The sequence below is a fragment of the Strongylocentrotus purpuratus genome, unplaced genomic scaffold, assembly GCF_000002235.5.
Source record: "Strongylocentrotus purpuratus isolate Spur 01 unplaced genomic scaffold, Spur_5.0 spur5_scaffold_13, whole genome shotgun sequence".
NCBI lineage: Eukaryota > Metazoa > Echinodermata > Echinoidea > Camarodonta > Strongylocentrotidae > Strongylocentrotus > Strongylocentrotus purpuratus.
Window position 1 is genome coordinate 4,472,791 of NW_022145598.1, and position 20,063 is coordinate 4,492,853.

At 39.1% G+C, this 20,063-nt stretch overlaps 1 protein-coding gene across 1 annotated transcript in view; it reads left to right on the forward strand.

Moving 5' to 3' along the window:
* The window catches only part of LOC582631, a 155,724-nt gene that overhangs the window by 97,714 nt on the left and 37,947 nt on the right, over nucleotides 1–20,063 (forward strand). Inside the window, exons 114-139 of the mRNA XM_030983831.1 lie at nucleotides 217–383; nucleotides 877–1,036; nucleotides 1,508–1,712; nucleotides 2,170–2,408; nucleotides 2,838–3,071; nucleotides 3,687–3,833; nucleotides 4,166–4,591; nucleotides 4,768–5,088; nucleotides 6,235–6,349; nucleotides 6,830–7,047; nucleotides 7,457–7,774; nucleotides 8,271–8,437; nucleotides 8,786–8,945; nucleotides 9,332–9,518; nucleotides 9,937–10,169; nucleotides 10,596–10,829; nucleotides 11,430–11,576; nucleotides 12,099–12,524; nucleotides 14,216–14,536; nucleotides 15,077–15,191; nucleotides 15,729–15,946; nucleotides 16,424–16,741; nucleotides 17,438–17,604; nucleotides 17,808–17,967; nucleotides 18,415–18,631; nucleotides 19,562–19,794. Of these exons, the coding sequence (XP_030839691.1) occupies nucleotides 217–383; nucleotides 877–1,036; nucleotides 1,508–1,712; nucleotides 2,170–2,408; nucleotides 2,838–3,071; nucleotides 3,687–3,833; nucleotides 4,166–4,591; nucleotides 4,768–5,088; nucleotides 6,235–6,349; nucleotides 6,830–7,047; nucleotides 7,457–7,774; nucleotides 8,271–8,437; nucleotides 8,786–8,945; nucleotides 9,332–9,518; nucleotides 9,937–10,169; nucleotides 10,596–10,829; nucleotides 11,430–11,576; nucleotides 12,099–12,524; nucleotides 14,216–14,536; nucleotides 15,077–15,191; nucleotides 15,729–15,946; nucleotides 16,424–16,741; nucleotides 17,438–17,604; nucleotides 17,808–17,967; nucleotides 18,415–18,631; nucleotides 19,562–19,794 (5,853 nt within the window). The remainder of the gene's footprint in view (nucleotides 1–216; nucleotides 384–876; nucleotides 1,037–1,507; nucleotides 1,713–2,169; nucleotides 2,409–2,837; nucleotides 3,072–3,686; nucleotides 3,834–4,165; nucleotides 4,592–4,767; nucleotides 5,089–6,234; nucleotides 6,350–6,829; nucleotides 7,048–7,456; nucleotides 7,775–8,270; nucleotides 8,438–8,785; nucleotides 8,946–9,331; nucleotides 9,519–9,936; nucleotides 10,170–10,595; nucleotides 10,830–11,429; nucleotides 11,577–12,098; nucleotides 12,525–14,215; nucleotides 14,537–15,076; nucleotides 15,192–15,728; nucleotides 15,947–16,423; nucleotides 16,742–17,437; nucleotides 17,605–17,807; nucleotides 17,968–18,414; nucleotides 18,632–19,561; nucleotides 19,795–20,063) is intronic.

Sequence of the window (20,063 nt, forward strand, 5' to 3'; positions counted from 1 at the left end):
GCAACACTGAAAAAAAGAAGCAGAACATACCATGGTTAAGTACTGTGTTTAATAAGGAGAGTGTAGTCAGCATACTTATCAAAATTGTTGAAGTAAAATTAGCGTGTACAGGTTGTACATGCACACTGCAGGTATGAAATTAGTTTATGAGGGTTGCTTTTTTGAGAAGTATCAAACTAAAACTCCTCCTTTTTTTGTTTTCTTCCCTTCTCTTAGGACATAAGCCGTCGCGATGACGCCCACAAGCCTCAGTACAGTCGCATCCACAAGCTTGCCGAAGCACTCCTCTCTGACTCCAAGGCCAATGATACATCGTACGTCACATCGGTGGTCAACAGTGTAGACAAGAACTACATGGACTTTGAAGAGGCACTCAAGAAGAGGTAGGAGTCAGATGGTGATGTTTTACACACCTCCCTGAAAATCTTTTATCAGGGACAGTGGGCAAATATTTACATGTTAAGAGCAGAAGTGGTGTCTGCTCTCTCCCTTAGACCTCGCCCCAAAAGACATCCCTCGAAATGAGACTTTACAGACTTGCTTCCCCCTCCCTTTTGATAACTCTGGATATGCCTCTGGTGTACAATATATTATCGTGATGAATTGTTTTTATGACATTTTCTTGCAAATTGATACAACAAGCTTATAGTCACAAATGCCTAATACACATAGGTTCATTTTTTTCTAGCAACACCACATGACAGCATCTGTCTCAAGTTAACACTGTTTGTTGATTTTACTTGTTTATATTAACAGCTTTACTAATGAGAAGGTAATGAAAATGTAGAGTAAGTATGTTACATGTGAAAGATACACATGTTCATTGTGTGTTCCCAATTGTGAGACATGTATTTTCCATCTATTCTACTCGTACAGGAACAAGGACCTAGATCGCAAGCGTGATGCTGAGAAGAAGTACGGAGACCGTCACCGTGACACCACCCAGTGGCTGACTGGTATGGAGCGTAAGGTCAACCAGCTACCGGTCAGTGGCAAGGACTTGGCTGCTGTCCAGAAACAACTACAAGAGGCCAAGGTATGTAATTCTAACTCCTGCAAAAATGTGAATTGATTTTTATTTTCAACATGCAGTGTACACTATGTGCTACTAAGCCAGTTCTTATATCCAATCTGTGCAGGGGCAGTTTATGCTCTAATGGCATTCACTCTGGGGGTTTGAAAGTGGGGTTGTGGTTGTGAAATGAATTTTAGGGTAGGTTTAGGGTTATCATTAGGGTTAGGGATAGTAGGCCTTATTTGGCTGAACATAATAATTTGAGCAATGTTTTAGATATTGACTGCCAAGCATATCTCACTGGAGCATACATTCATGTTGGACAATCGTTTCATATTTCTGTACAGCTTTAATGAGTTTCTGTTTTGAAAGATATTTGTTTGCTGAAGTTACAAATATAATTGAAATTTTTCAGGTTATTGATAGGAAAGTTGTTCTAAGTTAATGAAGTATTCAAATGTTCACCATCTCACCCATTTTTCACCCTTACAGCCAATCCAGCAAGAGGTCATCGGCTACAAACCCAGCGTCGACACCTGCAACAAGCTTGGCAACACCTATGACACGGTCATCCGTGAGACTGACCAGCCCATCGTGGCCCAACCTCACATCAGGTCACTCGAGGCCACCATGCCTAAAGCTGGACAGGTCAAGCAGCCGGTCACCGATCTGGACAAGAGTGCCCTCTATCAAGAAGGTATGGGCTTTGTTTGAAGAGAGATGGAAGACTTTTATTCAATTGTTTATGTCTCACTGTTTATATACAGCCATGTATGGTAGTGCATTAAATGAATAGTAATAGTAAGTACTCAACATGTACACATGATTTTAGAGTTTGTGATAGATTAAGAGTGCTGTATGAAGTCTGAGGTTGGACATATACATGTAAATTGTCTGAAGTAATGTAGTTTCAAGAAGAATTTATAATCGGTATTATTACAAATTCTACTTCAATAAGTCTATATATGCATGTAAATGTATGATTTCAAACTACAAAAAATTAATTCTTTTGAACTCACAAATATCAGAGTCTTGCCTTCTCAAACACAGCAGTTGTGTAATTCATAACAAATTGGAAAAAAGCTGTTTCAGAAATTTGCTAAAAATGTTTTTCATTGTATATCTACCATGGTATCTATCTTTAAAAAAAATAGATGAAACACCAACAGAGCGCCAGCTTACTGACGTCAACCGTCGCTACGATGATCTCCTGAAGAACATGCAGTTCCGTATTGAGGACCTCAATCTGTCCCGGCAGTACATCGAGCGTGATGGGAAGGTCGGAGAGCAGCTGGATTGGGTGACTGCTACAGAGACCAAGCTTGCTAGATCAGAGCCTCGTATCCCAGCCACAGAGATTGAACCTCTCGAGAAGGAGATTGAGAACCTAGAGGTGAGATCAAGTTTGACCTGCCATTATCTTGAGCAAGAAATTGGAATGATGTACCTAAACATAAGAAAGAAAAGTCATTTACTAGGTTTTGGACAAGGAATGACAACAACATAAAATGTCTAGATAAGTAGTTCAAAACTCTATGCATGTTTGAATTATTTAAAATATATAATTCAATTGAAAATTAAAAAAAGCTTTTAATAAGTCCTGTTTGGTTGAAGAATTTAAGAGACTGTTAATCAGGTGAACAGGTCTTCCAATGGAAACATGTAGGAACATGGAGTTACTATGTGATGTACATATACATCTTAAAACCCTGTCACATAATTGTAACACTGCTGTGATCCTTTCCTCATTTTTCCATGTTGGTGATGATGGAGTCTTGATATATTCCCGCATTACTCATGTTCATTCTTTCTTTTTTTGTAGAAAATTGTCACTGAAATCAGCTCCCACAAGATCCCGGTTGATGATGTGAGCCTCCGCAGTGAGCAATTTGTCGCTGACAACAAGGAAATCCTTCCGTACGACAAACAGGACAGTCTCAACCGAAGGACAATCGCCCTGAAGGAGGGCTTCGGCCGACTTCACGTCGACTCAGGGGATTGGCTGAAGGATGCTAATGATGAGCTCAACAGGCTGAGGCATGAGAGAGACGCAGGGGTAAGGATTGGAATCTCAATCTTGTCTTTCAGCAGACACATCAAGACCAATAGTGTGCATTGAATAGCAAATGCGGTGAAAAAGAAGTATCTGGATGCAACACAGGTCCCACATATCTGTAAACTCATTTTTCTGTGTGTTGTAAGATACGGGAATGTGGAGCAGGAATGTGGAGCACATTAGTAGTTTTTTATTACACTTGTGTTATTTCATCTTGCCCCAGCAAATGACTGTGTCATGTGAGAAAAGGCTTAATGACAAATCAGCTATTAAAGTGGTCTCGGTATTCTGGGAATAAGATAATTCAGTAGCCCATGGGTTACGTCGTAAATTGTATAGATATTAATGGCCATACATATCGAGTATTGCCATTTAATACCTCTATTCAATAGTCAAATGTTTCCCTGTTTGAATATGTTTAAAAGGGACCTCTAGGAGCTCAACAATGCTTTAATAAAACAATGAGCAATTTATATAAACGCATTGTCTACTAGAACCTGGTGGCTCCTGTATTAAGCCTATGAGAGAGAGAATTCAGTTGTCAACGGTTTAGCCAGCTTCAAAAGTGATGTACATGTATGATGAATTTTTATCCCTTTCTCTTCACCTACCCAGTTATCTCTTGCCGAGCGTCTGCAGCAAGCCCTTGCAGGTTTAGGTGATCTCTTAGACTGGGTGAAAGAGGCTGAGCATAGACTAGGCTCTGAACAACCCATGACAGAAGTACCTAAGAACCTTGGTGCACAAGCTAAGGATCACAAGGTAAGGTCAAAGGTTACATTCCACATTACCTCTTTCTCCTTTTTTATCCTACTTTTACACATGCATTGTTAACTTAATTATCTAATCTCTAATCTAACTTGTCTCTTTTTATTTTTTTTTATACACATATGTTCTTTTTTTTTTTAAATGTTGTTGCTTGGTTCAATTAATTGCATTATACAGATTAATGTAGCATTGCATGAATTTTAGTCATCTTTCCTTTGAAAGCCGTGTTACATAAAATGTAGTGAATTTGAGTCGTAAATGATTACAGGAAATGCCTGCCGTTTTATGAAGCATTTTCATTCAACCTATCTTTATACTTTTTGCAGGTGCTGCATGAGGATATCGTTGCCCATCAGCAGCCAGTAGTAGAGGTCGTCCAGACAGCCCAACAGCTCATCGACCAGTTCGCTGACCGCCTCAAACCAACAGACCGTACCAAACTAGAGGACCTCAGTTCAGAGCTCAAGAAGCGCTATGACGTGGTCTACGTCCAGTCGCAGACCCGTGAGAACCGCCTCAATGGAGCCATCCCAGAACTGGATAAGATCCTGGAAGATAACCAGGAGATCACCCAGTGGCTAGGAGATGCTGACAGACAGCTGCAGGTGGCAGAGAAGGACATCGGCAGGGACCTCAAGACTCTCAAGGATCAGTTTGAGAACCAGAGTACCTTCAATGAGGAGATCTTGACTGAAGGGGCTGATGTGCGCTTCTTGAACATGAACGCCAAGAGGAACATGGATGCTGAGAAGGTAAAAACAAATTTGCTGGTTCATATTGGCAATCTTCAGAAGAAATAGTGATTGATTTCTTTGTTTAGTCATGGGTAATTTTAGTAATTGGTCTTGGGGAATACTCAGTAGACAACAGATTAATACTCTTCATTTTGTAGATGTGGTAACGTTTCAAACACGTTCCTTCTCATCAGGTCTATCGTCAAGAGCTTGCCAACTTCCGACAGACTGTCCTACCCCGTAAGTTCAACGACTCCTTCCGTGAGGAGCCTGAACCCACCATCCTGCGTGACATCCTGAACAAGGCCAATGGACAGTACAGTGACCTGAAGACCACATCCTCGCACCTGACGCAACGTCTTAGGGTTCTTGTGGACCATCACCAACTCTTCAACAATGCTGTCACAGGCATCCTGCCATGGTTGGGCAATGCAGAGACCACTCTGTCCAAGCTGCTCAAGGAGCCTATCAGCGCAGACCCAACAGCCATTGAGAAGCAGATTGAGAAACTACAGGTATGTTCTCAAATGACTGATAACCCTGTGCAATATTACACGGAGAACCAGTTTTTTTGAATAGATATACACTTTTTACATGTAGCTACAAATGTGTCCTAATTCTTTATAGTGCAATGTTTATTTCCATCGTGAAATATTCAGTATTTTTTTAATCAATGAAATCCAAGAAAAATTCTTGGAGGTAGAATCAGATGCCAGAGATTTATCAAAATTCTTACAAACCTTCAAGAACTTGTTTGAATCAGTCTTTTTATCTAACTTTCAAGTACATGTACATGGAAATGAATTGAAAATGTAGTTGGTGTATTTTAAGTTTCATATTTGTTTATGATCTTTTCTTGATTAATCAACCCAGGATGTTACAGTAAGTACACACATGTATGATATAATGTTCTTGCCAAAATGTTGTGTAACTAGTGTCCTTGTGAAAAATGCATGCTGGTTTGTAATTCTAGAATCAAATATGCATGTATGTTTCAAATTTCTTGAATTTTTTAATGAGTTTGATTGTAAGTTAAAGAGTCTTTCAATAAATATATTGTCCAGAAAATATCAAGGATCAAGATTTCATTCTGTAGTCAATATGCTTTTGAAATTACCCCTTTTTCCAAAGAGATGTATGAGTAGTGACGAAATAATCAAGAGCTATTGCATGGATACAATTTTATCATTGCTTTTCCATTAATTGTTGAAAAAGAGAATCTGTCAATAAACTCTTTTTGTTGGTTGCAAGTGCTGTGTATATTTACATTGCATGAATTTGTTACAAATGTGTTGATAAGCTGTAGAACGATTTGCAAATATACTCAATTTTGTAATACATGTACGTTAGAGTCATGCATATATGTGTATCATATCTTAGAGGAAATGGTTATAATTTGCATAAAGGGGCAAATATGAAATGCTAGAAATTTGTTGTTGTTGGCTTTTTATTTAATATTTCTGAGCATGGGTGGCAACATGTTTGTTATGAGATGTGAAGCACTAATTTGAAGAAGAAAAAAGGTGATTATAAAACAAACAAAATTATCCAAGCTTTTCAAAATATCAAAGTTTACATTGGCATTATTCACCTAAACTTTCAAGTCTGTAATACACTGTACATGACTAATACTGATGACCTTTGACCTTTATCCCTTGTAGAATCTGAGGAATGATGTTGTCCAGCATCTGAGTGATGTTGAGAAGGTCAATGACACTGCCAATGACCTTGTGGTCATTCAACCTGCTGTGGAGAGGGATGTGTCAAGACAAGCAGGTATTTGAACTTTGAACTTTGTATTGCAGTACATTTACATGTATATTTTTAATTTCAAGTTCCTAACCACTTCAGAAAGATGTACAAGTATAATGTTCATATCTGCACATATTGGATGGAGATACATCAAGGTGCATGTTAATAAATAAATTGTAGATATTTATATTTTGACAATGTCATTACCCAGAACAAAAGTAAAAACCCTTTTGATGATTTTTTTTCTTCTTCAATGGACAGTAAGATACTATTTGTGATGATTGTTTAAATTTGTTAGTTCTGTATGAATGAGTCTCATCTTAAAATTTCATGATTTTTTTATCCAAAAATAAAACTTGGGGGTCCACATGTTCTAGGTCCTGTTGTCCATGTACAATACAAAGTTCTCATGGTTTATGCTGTTCTTGTGTAGAGCTTCTGCTCATGATATAGTTGTACGTAGCAGTTTAAAAGTATACTACACCTCTTTCCATGATATTTTAGATGATATCGATCAGCGCTACCAGGCCCTAGAAGGCCAGATTGATGACCGCCTTGCAGCTCTCCGTCGAGCCTTGAGCCAGTCCCAGGGTGTCCAGGAGAATCTGGACATGCTCCTGCGCTGGTTGGACAAGGCAGAGAGGGACTGCTACAACATGGAGAAGGGAACCCTGATCAGTCTCCAGAAGGAGCCACTCCTGGAGAACATGGAGTCACAACAGGTCAGTATGTTTCCTATATGCAAGCTCCTGATGTTTAGTTTGTTCTTGTATTTCAGGAAAACCATGGGTTTAAGCATACTGTACAGTTGGTATTTGCTTTCATAACCACTTGTATAAACAGATACCATAGAGTGTCCCTGATTTTACAAAGATGTGTCTAAAACGTGATTTCATGAGAACAGTATTCAGCAATAGTTCCTTAATTGTTTATGATTTTTAATATGAAAATTGTTTAATGATATCAACACATGTAAATTTGTATTTTATGAATTCATAAAGAATTGCAAACATTATTTTGTTGAAAAAAAAAATTAGATAAAGCATGAAAATTAGGGTGGTTTATACCGCCTATGGCAAAGATCCAAGTTTTGACATATGTATATGTATCCTCACCTCCTCCCAAACCCAGATCCTCCAGAAGGATATCGTCAGCCACCGGCCCGACATTGACGCCGTCAACCAGGCTGCCACCCAGCTCATCAAGACCAGTGAGCCTCAGGAGGCCAAGCTCATCAACGACAAGCTAGCTGAGGTCAATGACCGCTATAAGAAGGTCGGTGACACGACCTCTCGGCAGGGCGATGTCCTCCAGGGACTCGTCGACAGGGTGGGTGACTTTGAGAGCCGGGTGGACAAGGTCGAGGACTGGGAGCTTCCGGTGATCCAGACCCTCAACGCCAAGGAGATGGGACAGATGGACACTCCAAAGCTCATCAATAAACTCAAGGTAAGCTGGGTCACGTAGAGTACATGTAGATAGGCTTGAAGAGGATGGAAAGGGGATATGGGCACATTGAGTGCTCGTGGGAGAAAAAGTTTGAACAAAATTTGATGCATCCTGTTGGGTTTCTTTCGTGATTGTTCCTTTAGACAAGAATTCATCTGCCACTGTCTCTTTTGACAGAAGTAATATGCAGTCTTGTGTAGAAGAAACTCCTTGTAGTACTGCAAATATCCGCTTTAGCGTCCAAGCTAGATACATGGTTCTATCTTCTTAAAGCAGCATAGAAATGTTTACTACAATATGCATTTGACCCAACAAAAAAAAATGAAAGAAAATAAAATAGTTGGCTGATATGAGTTAATCATTTCCAAAGAGATGGCATGAAAACTATTCGGCCAAAGATTTTTTTATTCCGTTGACATTACCCTGATTATGTGGATCTCAAGTTCATTAGGAAAATGATATTAAAATTCATGATTGAATCGGTCTGTTTTCTTAGGATGTACGCCAGCAGGTGGATGGACAACGTCCCGCCCTGAAGCAGGTGCAGCAGATGGGAGAACAATTGATCAAGGAACCCAGAGCTAATGATACCTCACATGTGAAGGGTATCATTGCTAATGTCAACCTCAACTGGGCCACGCTGGAGGACAGCCTGGGACAAAGGTAAAGATTTGTGAAGAACAGATCAAAATCTGATGGAGGCTTTTTGTCCCTAAACATAGTGAAACTTGGTTTAGCGATCACATGTGTTGAAAGAACCACTGTCTATAAAGGTCATGTATGTTTTCCTTGAACAGTGTTTCTCATAGAATTATGTACCTAACGTGTAAGACCACTTGGCTATAGACTAAAGATATATAACCTATAGACCTTTCTTGTCACATTGTCTTCAGGTTATGTTCCCTTTTGATGTGAACATTTATTTGAAAAACATAAGCAAAATAATTTGTTAGATCTACAATTATTGAGAAAAAAGTTTGTTGACCCTCAATGTGTTGTGACCTCTAACAGGATGAAGCAGGTGGATGACCTCCAAGCAGCCAACGACAAGTATGGCACCCAGCACAAGGACACCACCTTCTGGTTGGGTAACATGGAGAGACGGGTAGACCAAGCCAGACCTCATGTCAAGGACAAGGCTGCCATCCAGGCCAGACTTAAAGAACTCAAGGTAACAAGACAGATAAATCTGCAGAAATTGTTAAAATGAAAAGGTGGATTCCATTAAGGATGTGGCAACCCTTTTAGAATTCAGTATAATTGCGATATCTAAATCCAGAGATATCAATGTTGTGTAATTTTTAACACAAATGTGCTCATAGAAATATCTCAGTTCAAATGCTTTTCTAATTAAGGATATCTGAAGAATACTTCTGAAATTTCTGTCTTTTTTTGTGTTTCATTCCATCTTGTTTCTGGCAATCTATGCTTAAATGTGTGCGATTCATTTCATTTATACATTAATTTATAAATTAATCTTATTCATTTCATTTCATTTATACATTAATCTTAATCTATGGAGACACTATCGAACAATTTCATTTATTATCCTTGTAGCCTTTCTTGGAAGAGGTGGATGCCTATGAACCCAACATCACAAACATCAACAGGACTGGTGATGCCCTGGATGCACTCAAGAGGGATGTAGCCCAAGCAGTACCATGCAAACCCCTGCAGAGATCAACACAGCCTGGACTGGAAGCTGTACCAGCATCGAGAGTGGAGTCTGAGCCTCACATTGATGGTAAGATTCTTCACTAAATCCTAACTAAACGGCTACAGACATTTTTAAGGGAATTTATCCATACTTAGTGAGAAGTGATCTTGCAAGCTTCCCCTTCTGCATTTTCTTTTGCTGTTCTATCTCGTTAAAATTATTCCTAGCATAGCCATGCATGTAGACTGGAAAGTAATTGCATTGTGCATGTGAATAGGCGTTGATGAGTATCACCATAGAAGTAGAAGTAGAAGGGATGGCAAAAAAAGGGAGATAAGATTAATAATTGGTTGAAGGAAAAAAAAAAAAAAAAACATATTTCATGTTGCATATTTTCTATTTATAACAAAAAGCTAATGGAAGAGTGGAACAAAAATGATGCAAAATATCTGAAAAGTTCAACAAGCTAATAGCCATTATCAATTTCATGTTACAATTCACATAGATGATACACCAGTACAGCGTGAACTTGATGAAGTCAACCATAGATACACAGACCTCCGCAAGCACCTTGTTGATTGTCTGGATGATCTCCATGTAGCAGAGAGATGCAACGAGGAGACAGACAATGCCCAGGACACACTGGACTGGGTCCAGGCCATGAATACCAAGCTTGATCAGACCAAGCCGAAGAGCAGGGAGATAGAGCCTCTCAGGGAGGAAATCAAGGCCTTCAAGGTAAGTTTTTGTTTGTTAACATCCAAATTTACTTCTTCCATGTTGATCGGTATACGCTATAGGAGACCAGTGCATTGTGTAAAATGTGAGGAAAGCTGTTTGTAACCTGAAATTTACTCTTGTGACAATTACTCTGTCTCAATGTTTTGCAATATCTCCAGATCGGTCTCTCCATTGAAACAGGGATGCGGTTCACTATTATTAATTTAATATGTGGGAGAAAACAAAATGTAGACATTATTTTACCGTACATAACTATTTTACTTTATCACAGAACAGGCTACATGATTACTAAAATATAATAGAGACCCAAATTTATAATGGCTGTTGTGGACATCAGGAAAATTGAGTTGACACAGAGTTCATTTGTACATGTATATGACGTATTTAAATTTATAATTTGCATATGTTCATTACATCATTCAGACTCTTCAAGCCGAGGTACAGGCCAAACAACCCCAAGTCAGTGACACTGTCAGCTCTGCAGAGCATTTCAAGAGAGAGTACCGTGACAAGCTCTCAGATGACCAGCAAACACCACTGGAAGAGAAGGTTGACAAACTCAAGATTCGCTACGATCGTGTCTACAATGATTCCAACGATTGGCTCCGTGACTCGACCCAGACGCTGGATGACCTTGTCAGAGAGGAGGAAGAAAAGGTAAGGGTTCAAACCTGTTATTAATCTAGCTATCATCCCAAGCTATACCGTTTCAATTTGCTATCATACTTTTATTAAAATAATGTGTATATCTATAATAAATATATGGAGAGAGAGAGAGAGAGGGAGAGAGATACAGAGACCATGTCCTTATGATACATCTTTTCCACGACTTTGAAGTCTTGTTGCCATTGAGATGTACAGTGTAAAAAATCACAGTGTTTCAAAGATCAAGTTGTACAATTGAAGTACAGCACAAATGGGGCGTTGTGGTGGCCACCTGTAATCCAACTAACAATGGAAGTTACAAACTGATTCGCAGGACGCAGATTCGAAACTGAGTCATGTCTTTCGGATGGTGATGTTAAAGGTCGGTCCCCAGACGTAAATAATCATATCTGATTGATACACGTCTGTAAAAATCCAATTACACACACAAACACTAAAACTGCATTTACAGCGAGTGCTCCCAAAGTAAGGTCAACAAAAACATGTTGGATGATGAATAGTTTAGTTCATTTACATGTAGAACCTCCAGAATATCATTTATCAAGAAAGGTTTTCACTCTTATTTCCTGTATTCTTTCTTGTGTCTGTTAGAAACGAGTGGACACTCTCCTGAGAGAGAAACTGACAGCACTGGTAGGACTCCTGGACTGGGTGAGCCAAGCAGAGAATGCACTAGGATCTGAGCAGCCACAGAGCGACCAGTCTCAACCCCTGGAGGAACAAGTGGGAAGCCACAAGGTAAGTATAGAGAGGATGATTGATTTAAGGATGAGTCGTAATCTTAGGGATGAATCAAGATATATACATGTATATATTGTTTGATCATGCATCTCTTCACCCGTTGACTACTGGATTATATCATTCCCATAGGCTTAAATACAGGAGTCACCCACTTCCCGTAGGCAGTGGATTAAGCTATAATATTTGTCCACTCCATTGAATTAACGATAGTTCACCTGGAGACATCTTTTTGAAATCAGTTTCTCTTTTAATACTTCAGATAGAATATCTATATGTATGTCAGTATCTGTCTGTGGTACTTTTGAAATAGGATTAGATGATTGTAAAGGAATACTTGGATGCCAAGAGAACTTTTAGTTACGCACATTTATCTTTTTTCAGCGTATGATTTACACAAACATGTCAATTATTTCTATTTCTTTAACACGAAAAGGTGTGAGCAAAAAATTATTCAAAAGTTAAAGATATTAAATCTCATGTCCAGAGTAGTTGAAGTATTCACTTGTCCTTGTCCTCTAGGTCCTTCATGATGATGTGCTAGTACACCAGCAGCCGATAGCACGCTGCACACAGGACATAGTTCAGTTCCTGCAGCAGTATGGAGAACGCATCAGCCCAGAGAACCTCACCAAGCTACAGGACGGTGGCCAGAATCTCCAATCTCGCTTCGACGTTGTCCTGAACGAGTCGTACGTCCGCACCAACCAGCTCAACCCGGCCCTGGAAGAGGTCAAGAAGTTTGAGCAGGAGACGGAGGAGCTTCAGACCTTCCTCGGGAAGACAGAGAATAAGATTGATGTTCTGAGTGAGAATGTTGGATTGGATTATGCGACGCTGAAGAGCCAGCTTGATGAGCATCGTATGATCACAGAGGATATCAACGATCAGAAGGGAGATCGCAAATTCATCAACAAGACAGGTGCAGCCTTCCAGGAACAAGCAACGGTAACCATCACAATTTTCTTTTCCTTTCACACATTTAACTATCATATCTTTATTTATTTTCATTTTACTTTGGGAATATGTAATTTATACTTTCGGTAGTGCCCCGTAGTTTAAATCACTATTTGGTTCGCAGAATAGTTCATCGTATTTCAGAGACACCAGTGTTTGAATACCTTGTATTTTATTTGTGCATATTATACATGAAGATACATCGTTATTAGTTTCAGGAGATAAATACATGTACATATACATAAAGGAAAGCTAGAAGAATTTTGACAGTACTTATTTATGCTTAACCTGAATCTTACTGAACGTATATAATGTGGAGCTGTACTGTATTGGAAGAGTAGAAATGAATTTCATCCTTTTCTTTTGACCTATATTCAGTTAGTACAAAGTCCTTTACTTAGAACTGATTTAAGCTCATGCCTCTCAGATGCGTTGAATTGTTAGTATAGAATATGACCATTTACTGATTGCAAATTTGTACAGACTTTATTTAATTCATGTGCTGAAATGTGATATTTTGTTTCTTACACCGTATTGCACCTGGCACAGAACATGGGAGAACTCACAATGGTATAGAAATTTATTATAATTGTTGCCTCACGTCTGTGATATTGGTGTGCTTCCAGTGTAACTGCATGACTGGCCAGCATGAATATTTGATGCCACCCCCCAATATGCTTTTAATAATTGATTAACTCGCTCTACTCGTCATGAATGGCTGATACATGTAACTTGAGTTAAGAGTGTTTTCATAAGAACACATACATGTTAAAAACATACTGTTAATGGTATAACCTACCTTTGCAACATGGTAATGCAGTGGAGTAGTTTACTGCAGGAACAAAGAAGACTTTATGGAAATGACCAAAATTTGTTAAGATATAAGATTAATTATTGCCCGTTGATGTCTTAAGATCGGAAAACCTTTGGAGAATGCATGTTGAATTAACTTGAAAATGTTCCAAATCGATTGAACTGGAAGAAATGACAAATTTAAACTTGCATGACAGAAATTTGTATTTCATGTAATTGATCTCATGTAGATAAAGAATTGTATGTACATAGCAGGAGAGCCCCTTGAATAAGACTCGAGCAAAGCTGTAAATATCTTATCTTCAGATGGTGTAACAAAATGTTTGCATGCCTGCATGGATGGAAGTGTAGTGTGCGTAAATTATTGCCAGGAATCCTATGTTCAGAATTTAAATTCTGATTTATGTGTAGCTTGGTGAACAGATTGTTTGGCAGAATTGCCTTTGATATTAAATGTATATTCATGTACATGGTTTGATTATGTTACACATGCCTGTTCAAATTTCTAATTGAATGATTTAAATAGTTTGATATTATTACAAAGGCATTTCAATATTTCCCATTTTGTGTATGCTTTAAATAATTTTAACAATTGCAATTTACCAAGCCTGATTAAGAAGAAATCCAGATACTTTGAACATTGTTTTACTTGTGTATTTCGAGGATGAAATAATTGTTTTCAGCTTGAAGGTACGATACTACTAAATTGTGCAGGTGATTTAAAGCTCATAATGAGCATTTCCTTGGGATGGTTCTGTGCTGTTCAATGACATAATTTAGTTCCTAGATGTTTTGTTATGAAATGAGTGAATGAATGTTATATGATTGAGCCCATGTTCACACCACGTACTTCTTCCTCTGTAAAACAGGCATACCGGGACACTCTGACTGACTTCCGAAACACCGTACTCCCACGCACCTTCACACGCAACTTCCAAGAGAACCCTCGACCAGAGGTGATGCGGAACTGCATCTCGACCATCAACGACAGGATGGACACCCTGAAGACCACGTCCAGTGAGCTGGGCGAGCGTCTTCGGGACCTGGTCAACAAGCATGAGCAGTATAACTCTGCCGTTGATGGGTTCAACGGATGGTGCGGCGATGCAGAGAAGAAGCTTGGTGTGTTGGAGAAGGAACCGGTCGGAACCGAACCGGTCTCCATCATGAAACAGATTGACAGGGTCAAGGTAAGGACTTGATGTTGATTATTTCATGTATGTACGTGCACGTTGTCTGTGGTTGCTTAGTTATGAAACAATGTATGGTACTTGTGCAGTATTAAGTGATTAGTGGATAAATCAGGTTTCTAGCAGTCAGAGGTTGATACTGGAGAACTGAACAAAAAATACATGGGAATGGATGATGTACATATTATCTACTTTGAATCTTCTTTGCAAGAAAAGGAAAAGAAGTCCTCTGGATTAAAAGCAGTAATAATATGCGTTCAAATATAGGTTTTGAATACACATTGCCACATACACGTACATGTATAAGATATCTACAACCTATTGACCACTTTATAGCAACGGACAGTTTGAAACTAAGAAATTATTTTTCTTGACAAAATCCATAGGAGTGGAATTGTAAGATCGGTTGAAGCTTAACTACATGTTTTGGTTACACAAACCCATGGAATTTTTCTGTATCAAGCTCTTTTTTAAAGAATTATCTAGCAGTCAAACAGATTGTATATTGAACGTCTTTGTTACAAATTTTGCTTCTGATAGGACTTCAACGATGATGTGATTGCCCATGGCCGTGATCTTGAGAGAGTGAAGTCAACAGGAAATGAGCTTGTCGATGCTCAACCAGAACTCAAACCAGATGTTGATGACACCAAAGGTATGACTTGATTTCATTTAATTTGATTTGATGAAATAATCATTTGATGTTCAGTACATGTACCTGTATGTATGCTATTGTATTTGCTATAAGGTTGTAAATCAAAACCTACAGGTATTGGAACATTTGCCTGAAACACAAGAGGCATATTTGTCAAAATTTGTCTTATTTAATTTCACTACTTGTACGTTAGGCTATTTAACCCCATATCTATTATTCAGATACATGTCCAAGTAAGTCAGGTTATCTGCACACAAAAAAAAAGGTTCATTTTACAATGGGCACATTTTTAAGGCTACTACAATTCACTCAACTATCAGACAAAATTTTCTATCAGAGTATTCTTGCACTTTGTTCTTGGTCAATGCTTTAGGTGCCTGAAGGCAGCATGTCAGGGTATTAATAATTCTTACCGTTACTGTAGTAGACACCTTTCACATCCCCTGGGATGAATATGTCTGCAATATAGATAAGGTTTATGTATCATTCTTGATAATCATTTGAAATGTCTTTTTTTCTTCTCCTCAATACTTTCAGATGAAAGCAACGAGCGTTACCAGGCTCTCCTGGCCCACATTGCTGATCTCCTGACCAAGCTCAACACTGCTCTTGCCACTGCCCAAGGCCTCCAGGGATCACTGGACGCTCTGCTGCGATGGCTTGACCAGGCAGAGAGGGACGTGACCAAGATGGACAGAGGTACCATCATCATTGCCAAGAAGGAGCCTCTGCTCAAGAACATCGAGGAACAGATGGTATGTTCCGATTCCGATTCCTTCTTCTTTTATCCAATACAGTGTAAAATCCGCCTATAAAGGCCACCCCAGATAACAGAAAAGACCACCACTGTTTAGAGATGGCCATTCCATACATGTTTTATAACATATGTTTCTCCAGGAGGGAGAAGGGGACCATTAACATTTTTGTTTTCTTCATTCGCAATGTAATTCATTCTTATTCCTTATTTTCATGAATTTGAGATTTTTTCTCTTATTTAGGTTAATTGTGTGGCTTGATCAATTTCTTAAATAAAACATTTAACAGATAATCTATATTTTGCTTTTAGAATATACAATATTTTCAAAATATAGTTTGTTCTACCCATGATATGCCTGAACATATGGCACCAATGTCAAATTCACTTGCACTCCAGTATGTGTTTACTTGTTCTCTAAAAAAGAATATGTGGAAATAGAAATGTTCATTTTCCTGACACTGCCTTTCATTCCCAGGTGATCAACACCGACATCGTAGCCCACCTGCCAGCCGTTGAGTCTGTGGTCAAGGCAGCTGACGAGGTCCTCCTCAACAGCGAACCTGAGGAAGCACGCAATATCCAATCCAAGGTTGAAAGCATCCAGAAGCGTTATGATATCATTGACGACGTCACAGAGAAGCATGGGGAAGATCTCCTCCTCCTCGGCCGTAAGCTGGCTGACTTTGAGAAGGAGGTCGACCACCTGGAAGACTTTGTGATCCCAGGATTAGAGACCCTAGAGGCGAGGGACCTGATGAGAATGGACATGAACCAGCTCGGCAAGAAGCTCAATGTAAGTTTGGTTTGTTTGTTTGATTTACCTGACTGCTAAGAAAGCATGTGTATGCTTGTATTAAAGTAAGCAACCAGGAGATCAACGGTCTCAAGTCCTCTCCCAGGGACTTGGTAATGTCTTACCAAAGGGCACTAGAGCATCGACTTGGTTTTTAACCTGTGCCCTTTCATTTACGTGACCACTGCTCTACCTCAGAGCTATCACGCCTCCTCCTATGAAAATGTAGATTCAAATGAAAGATAACCACCTGAAGCAACATAACAATGAAATAACATTGTCTGTACTATGAAATCAGATTGGGTGACTAGGAATATTGGAGTGAAAGGAAGAAAGGTAGCAACAGATAACAGAAGTGTTTGGGCACAATCTTTTCATATCCAGGAATGATGCCTCCTTTTACTTTCTTTATTCATGATGAATAAACTATTGACAGGGTCTGCTTTGATATTTCATTATTTTCTACATGTATGTTTGTACCAGAAGTTGTAACTATTCCTGCAGATAATATACAGGATAAGTATTTCTGTTTACTCACATGCATGAGTGATTGTGGAAAAAACACCTGTAATTTGAAAACCTTCAGTTTAATCGAGTCACTTTTTTGTTGTTGTCCCCTTCAAATCTTTTATATATAAATGAATATTTCTTGTGCTTCATTAACCTTAGTAATCTATGTTTGATTGTGTTTTGTAGGATATCAACACCCAGATTGAGGCTCACAGACCGCAGTACAAGCTGGTCCATGAGTTGGGAGAAGAGATCGTCAACCAGACCAAGGCCAAGGATACAAGCTATGTCAACGCTGTCCTGGCTAATGTGGATAAGAACTGGAAGGATCTCCAGGATCTCAAGGATCTCAGGTAAGGTGGATGGTGGTGGTGGTGATGATGATGAACAATATTCAGAACAGATTAGTGACTTAACATACAGATTAATACAACAAAACCCAACAGCAACTAACTAACCAGAAAACCTTCATATTCAGTCTTATACATAGAAGATGAACTACCCTGTCAAACATAATTTCTAATCTTTCAAATTGAATCTCTTTGAAACCCTTCAGGAAGAAGCAACTGACCCAGAAGCAGCAAGCCACAAACAAGTACAACACTGGCTACCGTGATACCAACACCTGGGTCACTACCAAGGAGAGGACACTCAGTCAGCTCCAACCTATTGCCATGGACTCCAGGACGCTCTCCAGGCAAGAGAAGGAGATCAAGGTAAGATCAAGTTCATTAATTTATTTATACATGGTAAATCTTACGGCATAAACAGCTGTTTTTCAGAAAGTCTGTGAGATGAAGTGGGTTTGTTGAGAAGGCAGAAATGGGAGATGTTAGCATTGATTGTTTTGAGATGGGGATACATTGTACAGCTGTAGATGTGATTATAAATGAAACAATAGTTAGTAGTGATGGTTAAAAAAAGGATCAAGTGTATTTATGACGACATGGTGCTATTGATATGGAGGAGATGTGATGGCAGTTATGACTGATGATAATGGGTATGTTGATGACAAGGATGCTGATGCTGTTGGAGATGAAAATTGAAACAACAGTGATTATAACGATGATGATTAGAATGGCAATGTTCTATTAATGGAATCCTTGACTTGGTCTTTATAATTCAAATTTGAAAATACCTCTGTCTTCTATAATTTATCCCAGCCTTTCAACCTGGAGGTCGCCGCTTACAAGCCCACCATGGAGGAGATCAACAAAGTGGGTAACAACCTGGACACGCTGCTTCGGGAACTGGAAGCACCAGTGAAGACCACACCTCACTACAAATCCCTGCAGCTCAGCACAGGTCTTTCAGGAGACCAGATAGTGCAGCAGCAGATCAAAGAGACACTGGAGCGTGGCACACACCAAGAACCAACAGGTACAGAAGATGCTTATTTTTGTGAATTTTTTATTTTAAATCAATCGTTATTAGATCATTAGGTAATTACATCTAATAAAGATCTGATATGCTCCATTTAAGGTCAGGCATGTTCAGGGGGAAAAAAACTTGCTTTTGATCATGCTTTAAGAATCAGTAGCAAACAAGTAAAAGTGTCAGGCGCGGATCTACGGGGGGGGGGGGGGTTTAGGGGGTTCAAACCCCCCCCTTGGGCGGCCCCCCAAAAAAAAAAAAAAAAAAAAAAAGAAAGAAAAAAAAAAAAAGAAAGAAAAAAGAACGCACGCTGGAGAGAAACCCTTTCAAGTGCAAATATTGTGAGAAGATATTCAACTCATCTGGTAACTTAACCAAACACATGATAAAAAGGCTGGATATAACTGTGTATTAAGCTGTTACTTGATTTAAAAAGACGTTATCATGCACTGCTTTTTATGGTCTCCATTGTGTTAATAGATGCCAGGAAAACATCACTTACGGGGTTCAAATAAACACCCCCCAAAAAATCGGCTCGCCGCTACGCGGCTCGTGGACGATGCTCTGCATCGTCATTATTTTGGTCAAACCCCCCCCCCCCTTAGCAAAAAGCTAGATCCGCCCCTGAGTGTGTTCATTTGAGTAAGAGGTAAATAATCCAATCAGATGTACATGTATGAGCAAACAGGATTTCACTCAATTGGTTCGATAAAATCCCTGAAAACAGGAGGCACGGGGTAAAGAATGATGCATAGCAAGTAAAAACCAGTTGAATGAGATTTGACATTTGTACAACACATTTCCATAGACTGCAATGTGGATTACATGTACAAGTATGTTGGGTTAGTGTTCTACAGTTTTAAGATATTGTCAATGAAACAGGTCATGAACAATATAGCATTTAAAGTATTCTCCCTTCCGCCTTCGACATTACAGAAGACAGTGACATCAAACGCCAGCTGGGCGACGTCAACCGCCGCTACGAGGGTCTTAAGATCCGCATCAAGGACCGCGAGGATGACATCGGCCTGGCTCATCTCTTCCTGGACCGTCTAGGTGATGTCAATGATCGTCTAGATTGGTGCGCCAATGCAGACAGTAAGCTGATGAAGCTCAAGCCAACCAGTAGGGACCTGGAACAACTCAAGAGGGAGTTTGACAAGTTCAAGGTAGGTCTATTACTTTCACAATTTTGTTTGCTTTCTTCTCAGACATTGCTAGCTGGGTTGGTATCAAATCAATGCTGATATGAATCAAGTATAAGTATCTTTAACCATGAAATTGTTTATATAAGTCAGTGATTACAAAAGGTTTCTTTAATTTGATTTGAATAAAATGTACCTTGTGTATAATTTTATATTGTAGATACAACTTTGAAAAAGTAAGTCTTAATTTGGATAATAGACTCTATCCAGTTCAGAGAGTCTTAATATCAGCT